The following is a 13680-nucleotide window of genomic DNA, read 5'->3' as shown; positions in this document are numbered from 1 at the left end:
GGGCTGACCAAGAAGGAACGTTAAGCTCGACTTTATTTCTGGCCCTGATTCCTTAGCCCCTCACAGAGTAATCAGAAACTATTGGAAACATCTGTGGACTTGACAGAGCATGATAAAAATCAAGCGTGTTCTGACAAAGAATCCCATACTGAGTTAAAATTCTTTTTCAAAGACTTCGGAGAACTTACTAACAGAATCTCCTACAATAATCTGTTTTCAAATAGTACTAAAATTATCATTAAAAAAACAACCTATCTGCTTGGCTTTACCGTGAGAATCTCCTCCACAAATCTTTAAGGGAGGACTAAAAAGGGTGCTTTCTGGGGCACAGAAGTCCTGAGGATTTCTATCTCAAGGTTCACATCTGAATGTTTTAAACTCACTACAAAAATTGTCTTTAAAACCAGTTTGCTAACTTAAAAAAAAAAAAAAAAAACCTTTTAAAAATAAAAGACTTAAAATAACTATTTTGCGGAAGCAATGCAAATCATCACTGCCTTTTAGGAATTAAATTCTTAAGTAGAAAAAGTTCGGATAATGGAGGGTGACTAAGATTGTACCTGCTTTCAATGCTATTTCCACCACCAGTGACCCGATTTCATTACTATACTGAGTTACCATTCCACTGATGTTAGCACTGTGTGCTTCTAAGCACACCCTGAGAAAGTTTTCCCGGGACCCTGTTCACTTCTGTGTGTTTTACGGACTTCTGTCAGGGCTCCTGACGGCATGCATGTAGTTGAGGATCACAACTGGTGAAAATCTCAGCTTCCACGATTCACATTAACTCTTGGGAAATTCACACGAGGAGACAGTGCCCTCCTCCCCTCCAATCTTTCTGCTTTTCCCCTTTAAAAAGTAACTGTGGTGCCTAAAAACCATGGCATGACTAAGCCTTAGTACAACACAGCATGGAAACTAGCCATGAAATGCCTCCTGCAGGACCAGACCACCTCTTGTCCCTTGCCGAGGGCTTCCAGGGGGCACTCTGACAATCCAGACACACAGACAATCAGCGGACTCGAATCAGGGTCCCTCTGACTAAATTCTCTCTAGAAAGACTGAATGTGAACAAGCTGTGGGCGCTCACCTAAAAGAATGAAAGGAGGAAACACTCATCTCTGGTTGCTGGCATGTTGAATCTTCAACAATTACCACACAGAACAGAATTTTACTTTTTATGTTTTCTGGAGAAAGCGTGTTATATTGTTGCTTTACCTGAACCCAGTTAAGAGCAGTGACTCAACTGTTTTAGTCCCCACGGCTGGGGGGAAGCCCACCGCTCCTCAGGGCAACTCTCTCTGGTGCACAACGAGGCAGTTTGACATTGCAAGAACACAGAATTCTGGAGAGACCAAAGCAAACATGTGCTTTGAAGGATGGCGCTCCCAGGTGAGCTCTGGGGCAGGATCCGCTGGAGGGAGAGCAAGCCTGTCACAACAGCCACAGGGGACGATGCAGCCCCTGCAGCAAATGATTCTACTTCGAGAACCGAAGTCAGCTGCAGGTGGGTGTCTGGCCAATTTTGTGAGAGCAATTCAAAAGGAAAGTGGCATTGCGGTCTAATAAAAGCCATTTCCCCCCAAAAGAACAAAGTGTATCAACTCTGTGAACAGTCCCTCCTACAACCCAGCACGGTTCAGTCATTCAGAAACCTCACAAAAGAATCTTGTGGTTTTGTGGCGGTTTCACATGGAGCGGACCAAAGACAGACCAAAGACTGGCCGCTTGGGTCAAGGGGATCAGGGAGTACAGTGCCATTACTGGCAACGCTTCCGAGAGAGGCCACCACCGGCAGCCAGAGATCCCCAAGGGAGTGCATCCTGCCCCAGGCTCTCACCCACCCAGGCTTCCCACTAGGCAACTTCACCAAACCTGGGCAGCAGAGCCCCCGCTCACGCCAACCCCAATGCCAAGTCCACAGGGGAAGCCTCCACCAAGATCTGCGGCTGAGTTCTAGTGAGGACCACTGTCATGGGCTCTCACACATCGAGGGCATAGAAAGAAATCTGTGAGAACTCAACAAATGGTTATTAGGGTAAATTTTATATGGCTTTTACCACACACACACACGCAAAAGAAATCTGTGAGAGAATTTTTTTTTCCCCCGAAACGGTAGCTTACCATACCTAACATTCTATCGAGAAAAGAAATACTGAGTGTGGTATTCAGGGATGTTAATTCTTCACTCTTTACTGACATGATCACACACTGGGTTTTCTAACACAAAAATAATTCTTAGAACCAAGGCCTCCTTGACCGTGTGATATACATGAGGTGGAATGGAAAATGAGATGTTAAAAAAAAACCAATTTAAAAGCCACAGCTAAAAAGGCAAACTTTAAATGTAAAATGTCAGGCCAAGTGGAGACAGGACAGTGATTATGTATCGGGCTTCAAGGCTTCCCAGACCCTGACCTGCACCAGCAACCCGTTTCCCCTCGCTCACAGCACCTGCTGAAGAAACAGGCACGGAGGGAAGGTGGCCAATGAAAGAGAAGTTTAGTTGGTTCACACAGAAAAAGGCACGAGAGCTGGAAAGTAGACAGCTGTCCACTGTTACCTTGAGTCATCTGGTCCTGGAAACCCCGAAGCTATGTAAGACACTTTCACCCAAAGAAACCCATTTGCTGAGTTTCCTGAGTGAGCAAGACCATCCTTCATCCAGAAACGTTAAAGTGAAATGACTCTTTGTCTTTGATGGAGGAACACTAACCAGAAGAGCTAAGAAATGACAGTCAGTTAGCCAGGTGACTGGGCTTCTCACCAGAAGGAAGAACAACTAGAAGAAACCTCTGGGCTCAAGTCCAAATCAAAACTATGTCATCACCTTCAACAGTAACTTTGATCAGTACTGTAAAATTTACATTATTAAAAAGCACTTTTCAGTGCACCACTATCTTAGTAAACATTGTTGTTATATTTCTACTCAAGCTTTGTATTTAAAAAAGAAAAAAATCTGCTTTTTCTTAGAAACGAGGCTTTCTGGGGAGCTCAGTTGGTTAAGTGTCTGACTCCTGATCTCAGCTCAGGGTCTTGATCTCAGGGTTGTGAGTTCAGGCCTCACATTGGGCTCCATGCTGAGCATGGAGCCTACTGAAGAAAAAAAAAAAAAAAAAAAGGAAAAGAAAAGAAAAAGAACTGAGGCTTTCTACTTTAGTGTGGGCAATTTTGTTTTTCTGATTAACTAAAATTATCAAAGACTACATTCCACTTTGTGGTTTCATGAAAGCACTTAAAAAACTTGTCAAAGGTTACAAAAAACCACAGCCACTTAGGAAAATAGAAAACAAAGATTAGCAAAAGGAAGACACAAACACCAGGTGCGCTCCATCCCCCAGACTGCTGGCAGGGGCCTCATCTCCCGGGTCATTCCTGTCCTGGACCACCTGTCCTGGACCACCTGTCCTGGGCCTGCCCACAGTGGGTGATGCACGGACATCCGTGAATAGCGTGCAGTCATTTTACACATGTGCAGCCACAGTACGGCTCATTGTGTGGGGTTAAAGATGAGTGGGGGGGGGTAGGTTTTTAGCAAGAATACTCCTCTTCTTCAGTGACTGCCCATTCAGTATGGGGCATTTCACTGCTAAGTGCCACCCCAGTGCTTATGTGCAGGCACTAACACTGAGCACTTTATTCTTAGGGCAGCTTCTAGCTCCTAATCAGCACAGTCCAAATCCACGGCCATCCAGAGCGGGCAAATACAAGGACAGAGAGGCTGACACAGATAGCCATGTGCAACCACCAGGAATGAACAGCAACAGTCCAGGAAGGAGGGAGCAGGCAGCACTTTTGACAAAGACATAGCAATAGCTGGGATTCATTAAGTGCTCAGTACGTGCTCGGCACTGTTCTCAGCACGTCACACATTTTCAGTATGCACAGCCCCGTGAGGTGAGTCGTTAAGTCCTGTCCCCAGTTACAGATGATGACACTGAGGCACAGACTGGTGAGCTAACTGCCCAGGGCTGCCGAGGAGTAGAGCCCAGGGGTCTGGCTGGTGAGCACTTCCTCGTTGCTAACCATCTGCTGTCACACTGCGAGCAGCGGCCGGTATACTCTGTCTAGGGAGACTAAAATTCTGCCCTGGAGAAAGGCTTCCGAATTAAAGCACTTGCTGTCATGCCCACACAGGGGCACACCAACGTGAGGTCCTGGGAGACTCAGAGCTCTGGCAAGGCCAGCAGCTTGAGCTCCTCCTTGGAGCCCACGTGCCCTCTTGCTTCCAGCACCTTCAGCGGGGGGAGAGCGTGGAGCCAAAGCTGTGGGAGATCAGAACCAGGGCTCGTGTGGCTCCTGGCAGGGCCACTCTGTGCCCGGTATGCCAGGGAGGTGGGCTGGAAGGGAGAGGGAAGGCATTTTCTAAATAGGCTCAGTGCAAGTTTTCTTTCTCGAAAATGTGAATTTGGCCCCATTTTAAAATGCACACTGCAATTTACATAAATCCGGCCAAGTTCCTATCATTAGGATGTCACTTCATAGAGGAAGTTGGTTGACTTTTTAAACTACATAAAACCCCCTATCCCCAACACAGTACTACAGCACCTTCATTAAGAGTAAAATGAAATCATTTATTCTAAATACGTGGATTCATAGATTCACATTGTAAGTTTAGGGCAGTTCATGCCAAGTGTCAGTCTCAGTTGAATTTCTCATTCATTAAAAATCAGAACTGCATTACTTACGATGTAAAAAAGCTCACACGGGCCCCGAGGGCTTGGGGTAGCTTGTCCACAGGCCCCTCATCTTGCTTCGGTGATTCATCTTGACCTCAAGATGCTTTGTTCTAGAGTAGCCTGTATCTGATTCCCATATTTTCTATTTTCTTTATAATATAAGTTTTTGTTATATAAAATAAACCACAGACTAATAAGGCAAATAGAAGAGAAAAAGATTAAAAATGCTTCTTAAATACATTAAAATATTTAGCTCCATAACCAGCGCTAATGTGAATAATAAGGTCTGGACTCGAGCTGGTAATTAAATCCACATTTTGTTCTTGGCTTTAGCTGTCCGCTGCTGGGTGGCCCTGTGAGGGTCATCCGACCTCCCTCATCTCCTCAGTGTCCTGAAGGCTGGCTCAGCACTCTCCTCCCTACCTCAGGGAGACAAGCTCAGGACAAATGAGATAAGAATCTGGCAACCATCTGATTTCTTTGGACTCCGAATTATATTTTTATAAGATCATTTTATCAGCATAAGTACCATGAATATGGACAAGAATCGCGGCTAAACTCACTCCCGGAACAAGGGGCCGGCATATTTCAAAACTGATGTTTTCAAAGAAAGAACTGTGCTTGCGAGGTGTGTTTGTACCCGGCTCTCCGAACAGTGCTCCTTGGAAAGAGGGTGTCTCCAGGAGCCCCTCCTCAACAGACTCTTCCAGAAACATCTGTGTGCCTCATAGAGCATTACTACAGCACTGGGCATATAACTTTTCCTTACGAACGCTCCAAGAGGCCAAGTCGAAAACATCCCCCCACCCAGTTTCTGAAATGTAACCGAAGTCCACGATAACAACTAACTCACAACAGGCATCATAAATTAAGCCCAACAGGCAGAATATGGTTAAGTAATTTCCCTTGCCAGGTCTATTTGCCTGTGTCATCAGAAGCTGCTTTAAACCTAAAATATACACAGTGGAAAGAACCCCAAGACAAGAAAACTTACTGCCATCAGACCGGAGGGGGTTTTCTGGCTAAGCCGAGTTCAGTCCAACAGTGCATTCTAAAGCTGACTCGAAAAAGGATGCAGTTTCCTAATCTTCAAAATGTATTTTCCTGACACATCTACTGACCCTGAAATATCTACTAGAAGTATAAGCAGGGAGACAACAATAAGAAAGCCCTCTGGAAGCTGAGAATACACAAATCCTGGTATTCGCGTGGCAGCAAAGTCTTCCTTTCTTGCTCATTAGGCCGAATGGGAACATCCTCTCCAAACTCCAGATTTTGAGTTACCATCATGAAATCTCACATGCTCTTTATTCTCAGCCCAAATACAGACCCAAGAACTGAAGAAGGCAACTGGCTGCAGGTCTGTGGTCTTAGGAAGACAGCTCATCCCTGTTTGGTACTCTTGAACCTACCAAGGACCTACGATCTTAGGGAGTGGTATTTAAGGAAATACATGCCAGGTCTACGTAAAAGAGCAGTTCTGGAGTGTCATTACTTCCAGATGGCTAGGAGTCATGGCAACGCCAGGCTGAGAGCTGCCCAGCGGGAGAGCTTCTGTACAGCTCAGGTGGGGGGTAACGGCTGTTAGCTGCAGAAGCAGTCATCAGGGAGTTCTGAGCTCCACAGTGACGTTCGGAGAGAGGGCACCACATGAGGGAAGCAGAAAATGGTGAATTACCTCTACACGTAGAAGACTCAATAGATAGTTCTTTAAAAAGCCTAACATCCCAGTAGAAAAGCAAAACTTTATACTTTTATTTATCTCTTTGACAATTTCATTCAAATTTCTTATTTCTACAAAGTAAATTTTAAAACTCATTTCTAGAGTAAATCTATGAAAGTAAGAAATTCTAGAGTAAGTTCTATGAGAGTGTATCTGGGAAGAACATGAACTTGGGACCTGACAGGCCAATCGGTGGCTGGTGATGCCCACCACGGTGAGTCTGTGAGGGGCCTGAAGATGAGTGGCCGCAAGAAACATTGCTATTACACCCCAGATGCCTGACGTGTCCCTTCTCTCCTTCCTCATTTCTACCATTGGCGAGACATATTTGCCACTGGGCTCTGAACAAAGTAAAAGGAGACACTTTTTCTTCTCCATCCTATTACTCCAACCATTCTACTTTCTAGGACTTAGATGAACTCAAAAAACTAAATAGAAAAAACAAATGACTCAAACCAGAAGGATCTTAAAAGAGAAATCACTGTAGGAAAGCAATACTTTAAAGCTCACTTCCTTCTCTCCTGGACCCTGCATTACACACCGGGAATCCTCTGCAAAACTGGGTGAGGAAAGTGCCCCCATCTGGGCCTCTGAGACCTGCCAATGGAAACAGTCCGAGACTGGACCCTCACTGGAAGTCAGCAGTCGCTTCCAAAGGACGGTGAAGTCAGGACACTTCCTGCTACAAATACGCTGTGCAAACACCAGGCCAAGAACAGAGTCCCACGTGTCCCCCCGCCCCCTGGTCGGGACGAATGCAGAAAGAGCAGCCTGCATCACATAGTGGGAAACGCAGGAATTCCGAACCGATGGCACTCAATAAAATCACTATTCACTATCAAATAATCTTTTTGGAGAATTTGGTCTAGCAGTTTAGAAACAGAACATGTGCTCAGTGGGAACAGAAGACTTATTTAGCTGATGTGAATGTCCCCCAACTGGCTTTTATGGAGGACCCTGATTAGCTGTGCCTCATGTCAGCCTGGATTCCGAATTCTCCTGCTCATTTATTTTGTTGGTTTTGGGATTTGATCGGGACAGATCATGAGGTACTCTACACCCCTTCTGGAGAAGGGAGAGCTTCATGGATGTTTTGCCGACCAGAATGGCTGCCCAGCCGTCAGCACCAGCACGGGCTCCTTCCGGGGTGCCTTTCCTGCACCTGCTGCACCTGTGTTCCCAGGAGGAGCTGCAAGGCCCACCTGAGGATGCCGGCGCCCCTGCTGATTCACAGCAGCTTCTCATCTGGGCTCTGTGCAGCATTTAACTTAAAATAACTAGTTTTTCTGCTTCTGTAAAGTTACAGCTTAAACACCTGCCCTAGAACACCCTGACAGAAAACCATGTAACGACACTGGAAAGGTCAGGCGATTTTTCCTGAATCCTCAGGCTTTACACCCAACACCCCCAACTTTTTGTCTCTGCTTCTACTCCCAGCACCACTTAGCACATAGTGACTGTCTGGAAATGTTGGTGCCAAACTGTCATTTATAGATAGAAATAGGCTGCTTCCTAGCAGATCCAAGACTGCATCACCCACCCGCCAAAGAAAGTGCTGGTTGCAGCTTACCTTATCACTGTCCAGCGTGTTCTGAGACGTCCGTGAGGCGATGGAAATTGTGTCCGGCTGGCTGCTCCCATCGCCCTGGCTATCCAGATCCTCTCCATCCCTGAAGAAGCAAACAAAGTTTTCATTCCTGACACTGCTGGATTTCTCAAGACTGGTGGAGGGCAGCTGTCAGTCACTGGAGAGACAGATTTGTTCAAAGAGGCACAGAGCCATCTGTGTGACTGCACCAGCATTGTGAGAACGGTGACAGGAGGCCACCTTGGCTGCGCGCCGGGCTGTGTGTCCAAAACGTGTCCTCCGGGTAATGCACACAGTGGTAAGACACGGTTGTGGTCATTTCCATCACAGAAACGAGAAACATGAACACCTAGGATAAGATGTAGCTTGTCCCGGTCCCACGCATGACCTAGACACACATCCAGACTCACACGTGCTGTGGGAAGGGCAACAGAAAGGGATGTGCACGGAGCCCCTTGACTTTAAGCTGAAGGAGGTTCTGGTCTTGACAAAGCAACTTATTTTGCTAAGAATGAGGTTATACATAAACTAAATTAAAAAAAAATTCCTCAAAATATTTAAGAAAGATGATCTTTGGAAAACACTAAGTTAACACCGCCTTGTTCCCTCCCTACCAACTAAACACACCTACCCTGAGTCCCAGCACTAACCTCCTCCCCTTCTGCCTTGCTGCCGGCGCCGTCTTGGGGATGTGAATGGGCTCCTTCAGGGCTCCTTTCAGATGAATAGTCCTTTCCTGTATTACTTCGCGGATGTGCTTTATCCAGTCCTGCTTGTTCTCTATACTGGAAGCCTGAACGAGGTGTGAGAGTCAGTCAGGATACGGAAGCGCTCCTTTTCAGAACCCACACTAACCACACTCAGGTCACCCGCATTCCTTGTTTCCCAATTTCAAAATAACTTTCCAGCAGAACAGCAACCACATCCCATGTTTACTTTTATATTTTGAGTATTTTTCAGTCAAACCGTTTTTATCTTACAGCACATATGTTACTCCAGATCTCCAAACATTGTAATAATCAATCATTCCCCAGCCTGCAAACCTTGTAAGCAGCTCTGGGTAAATATGAAAGCGCAGCTGATCCCAAGCCCAAGTGTCCCTGAAGCAATTTAGGCAAAGACCAGCGGTCGGGGGTTCCCAGCCACCCGCATTGGTGCCCATGTCCCTCTGCCTTGTCCCCTGCACTCTGTTTCCAGACCAGCCCCACCTGCACCCATGCTCGCTGCCCCAGCACTCTGTGGAGTCGGGCCCCACCCTTATCCTCAGGTCAGAAATGGGCCCATGGTCACACGGCTGGCATGGGAAGCAGCCGGAAAGCTCAGGCTGGACAGATGGCATCCATGTGGACGTCAGAGCCCGGCCTCCCAAGCTCTGCCTTCACCTACACCTGGTCACACCAGTAGCGTAAACCAGTTAACCTACTGCCAATCACAGATGGCAACACCATTACAACTTTTGAGAACTATTTTCTGAAAATGACACACAGTCGATACTCAATAAGCATTTGCAGAATGAACACAGGGCAGTACTCCTTCCAGATTTTTTTCCTTTCTCTTGGCCTCAAAGAAGGTTTCTTTCTTTCTTTCTTTTTTTTTTTCCTTCTTTTTGCATGTTCTGGGGCTTAGTAATAGTTTTTAATTTCCTTGTGGAAAACATCAACCTCCTATGACATAAGCACAATTCCCTGTAAATGACTCAAACAGTCGTCAGAGGGATTACAGCTGAGATCCTGACCAAGAGGGAGCATTTTCTCATGGCGCACCTTGTTTTCAAAAACAGAAAGGTCAAGGCCCAGGTTGGGAAAGGAAATTAGAGCTGGGATTATCTTTCTCCTGTGTACAAAGTTTTAACTGGAGGCTGTGTCTTTAAAGTCACTTAGAGCTAGGAACAGGGAACTAAATAAAGGATAAAAGCAGCCTCTGGCCTCCATTCCCAGACCTGAGACTGGAAAGCAGTATCTCAAGTTCTTCTGGGGCCAGAGGCAGGAGGATCAGGGACTAGGGGAGTCTGTGCATGGAAAAGAGGTGTTCTCTCGGTGCAAAACTCTGAAAACTGCCGATCTACTGGCATTGAAATGCCTGATATAAGCATTCAGGTTAAACTGAGAGAAGAATCTGAGAAAGAACATTTGGCTGGGTTTAGAGACAACTGAGGGAAACTGTTAAATATGGTTCACAAAGAAATGGAATTCTCATGATTTAATAGGATGAAGTGATCATTACATTCATGGAGAGGAATTCTCCTGACCTTAAAGAAATTAAACAAAGAAAACATGTGCCAATTTTTCAGAACAATAAGAGAAAGGTAAGCCAGCTAAATACTAAATAAAAGGTCCCACTTGTCTAAGAGATGGGAATAGTTTGTTTTGGACTCTAAGTAGTCTCCATCCATTTATAGAAGGGTTTGGAAATCAGGTTCTCCCTTCCAGAGGACAACATAAAAAAAACCACAGCTTTGTTTTCTAACTACTAGGCCATCAGTATCATTGTCATTTCTATCAGTACCTCCTCCACCACCATCATCAGCTCTACCAGCACCACTGTCTCCCCTGCCACCATCACCTCCACTACCATCTCCAACACAGCCACCGCCATCTCCACCACTTCACCACCACCTCCAGCACCATCACTTCCACCACATCTCCATCTCAATCACCTCCCCCATCATTTCCCCCACAACCATCTCCATTTCTACCACCACCACATCCATCCCAAACTCCTTCCCTCCACCATCATCTCCACCACCTATATCTCCACCACATCCACCACTACCTCCACCACCATCACCTCCACCATCATCTCCATCTCCAACACCACCTCCACCACCATCACTTCCATCATCATCTCCATCTCAACTACCTCCTCTGTCATCTCCACCACCACCACTTCCATCTCAAACACCTCCCCCCCACCATCTCCATCTCAACATCTCCTCTATCATCTCCAACACCTACATCTCCACCACATCCACCACTACCTCCACCACCATCATCTCCATCCCAACTACCTCCTCCACCATCTCCACCACTACCACTTCCATCCTAACCACCCCCCTACCCATCTCCATCTCAACCACCTCCACCACCACCTCCACCACCATCCCCACCACCTCAGTCCCTGCCTCCACCATCATCTCCATCTTAGCTGGCATTTCCACCTCCACCCCCACCTTCTCCATCTCCAGCTCCACCACCACAAAGTAATTTCTAAAATGAATGAGGACATCATTTCCTTTAGTCTCTCCTTGGAAGGCAGAGAAATATTACTCGAAATTCCCCTAGAAAGCTTTCATCTGATAAAGCCTGTAGGGAGCCTTATCCTTCAACTGCATCATGAGTATTTTATTATATCCTAAATGAAAGTAGTTCAAATCTGACTAAAATATCTGGCACTATTTCTCAGATTCACCCTTTGACATCTGTCACTGTAGCTAATCTGGATAAATACTTACTATGAGTTGGAAGTTTTATGGTTTTGAGAATACTTTAAAATTTTATGGCTTAGGAAAGTTCTGTTATCTAATATTTAGCTATCAGTGCAATTTCTATTTTATAGGGCTTTATGCCAATACTAACAAGAACACACTGGGCTGGTAATCATATATTCATTGCAAAACAATCCATCATTTCCATGGGAATAAAGATCTTAGAAACACAATGGCTTCCATTAAAGTACAAATTCCTTAAGAGCAAGGTACCGATGAGAAATTCATAGTTGCTGGAAATACTGGTGAGAGATTAAAAGGAATGTATGAGACAGAATCCCTGGCATGCAAGTTCATACACCAGAGTCCCATTAAGCTTTTGGCTCATCTCCCAATATTGTACAAATCTTCAGCAACATCTTCCACAAAACATCCCAAAATCACTTATGGCCTTCCCAGAAAGCTAAAAAAGATAGTTTTATCTGTATTTCCTCAAACACAGGAGGGAGTACACAAGACACCTGAGTGCCCTGTGTCTTTCCTTGGAGAGGCTGGTACAATGGAGGCAGAGTTCAAGTCAAATATGCAAACATATATGCCTCCCCCATCCCAATATATACCCCCCAAAAGCACCCTTGGTGTTTTTGAACACTCTGAATCATACTATTATCAACCCTTGTAACTGATCATTATCTCCCTTTTTTCTCTGTCCCCTAACCAGAAAGCCAAAGAGCCTGGGACCCCATGAAGACTCTCAGCACATTCAGCCCTGGAATGGCCCAAGGCCTTCACAAGCTCATCAGGTGCCTATCTGCCTTTGGAAACTGGATGAAGTGTGTGGTGAGAGCTGTCGAGCCACATGTCCTTTCTCCTGTACCTTAACCTCCTGCACTTCTGATGGAATCGACTAATTCTTTTTCAGACAGAATGGGAGAAGTTTAAAGAGATTTCTCTCCATCCGACCTTTATCGTAGAAGAGCAAAGTTTATTTCAAGGCATTTTATCACTAGAGTACCAAACTGAATTTATTCTATTATTCTTTTTGTGATAATCGCCTATCTCGAGAGAACACAAAAAGAGCAAATAAAAGCATATGAACACCAATATATTTCAACAACAGGAAAAAAAAAAAAAAAAACATTAAACTTGTCCCACAGCACATTCCCAAGCTTCAGATGAACATACCTTAAGGACAATTTTATTATCTGAGGTTGGCGTCCTCCCCACCCACAGTGCAAATTTGCAAGGATCTCCTTCAACGTGTTCCGTGACACCCAGCTCTGAGGTCTGGATAAAAAGGTAGTTACATAATTAGATGACTGTAAGATTCCAGCAGGATACAGAACAAAGACCAAGAAAATGGTTTTTGGTGGCTGGTGGTCACGCCAGGTTATTACAACATAGTTTATTTACGGTATCGGGTAAGCCTCCGATCTTAACTGCAGTTAAAATGAGAAGGTTTTGTTCTCAGGCCGCCATGATTGCTTACATCCCTTCTACTTCCCCTGTGCACATCTACTGGAGATCCTAATGAGGGTCAACCAGCAAATCAAGAGGAAGGAAACCAAAATACCTAAAAATCCTCTTACTGGAAAATCGAAGAGTTGACCATTTTCAACTCAAAAACAACAAACCAAATAGGTCTGAGTTGCAAAGGAGTTCCCGCCATGCATTTTCCGCACGAGTGGAGTAGGTCGCAGAAGGCACATAATGTCTTCACAGTTATTTCCCGATTTGTCCATCAAGAGCACTTTTAGTATTTCGCCAATAATTATAAGGGCTAAGAGATAAAATTTCTCTCTGTGACATGTGCAGTTGTGATGGGAGCACATGGAAGAGCAGAGGTGAAGGTCAACATCTTCAGTCCCTCCCCCACAGTCAAGTTCACCCTCGTGTGTTTCCCCTCTCCGGCAAAGGAAGTGATTCATAATGGTGGCCTCTAAGGGAACCTTAACTTTTGAAAGATAAATTAAATGAAGATGTATCAGCTTCTAAAACAGACTAGCTTGGTCTCTGAGGATAGATTAAAGGCAGCTAGTGAAATTACTAGCCAGCAATGGTGCATTTTTTCTTTCCAGTTACAATATGATCTAAAATGATGTAAGGTGGGCTGTGAGCCAAAAGACAATCTCAGACAGGAAATAAGCCAAAGAAAATGGTATGAAAACCATTAGTTTAAACTTGCAAATTCCAAATTATTATTAAAGATGATTTCTACATTGGTAGTATTTTATTACTTTGGGAACTTGATTAATATATAGATACC

General features: G+C 45.1%; 1 protein-coding gene across 4 annotated transcripts in view; it reads right to left on the bottom strand.

The window, feature by feature from the left end:
* Nucleotides 1-13680, bottom strand: part of TRIO (trio Rho guanine nucleotide exchange factor) — a 336828-nt gene that overhangs the window by 79333 nt on the left and 243815 nt on the right. For all 4 annotated transcript variants that reach the window (XM_059173670.1, XM_059173672.1, XM_059173671.1 and 1 more), the window contains exons 31-33: nucleotides 12600-12701; nucleotides 8641-8783; nucleotides 7973-8072 (exon numbers count right to left, since the gene is read on the bottom strand). In XM_059173670.1, coding sequence (XP_059029653.1) covers nucleotides 7973-8072; nucleotides 8641-8783; nucleotides 12600-12701 — 345 coding nt within the window. The remainder of the gene's footprint in view (nucleotides 1-7972; nucleotides 8073-8640; nucleotides 8784-12599; nucleotides 12702-13680) is intronic.

This window comes from Mustela lutreola, chromosome 5, assembly GCF_030435805.1.
Source record: "Mustela lutreola isolate mMusLut2 chromosome 5, mMusLut2.pri, whole genome shotgun sequence".
Taxonomy (NCBI): Eukaryota; Metazoa; Chordata; class Mammalia; order Carnivora; family Mustelidae; genus Mustela; species Mustela lutreola.
Note: the sequence above shows the minus strand (reverse complement) of the source record. Positions and strands in the feature narration are given on the sequence as shown.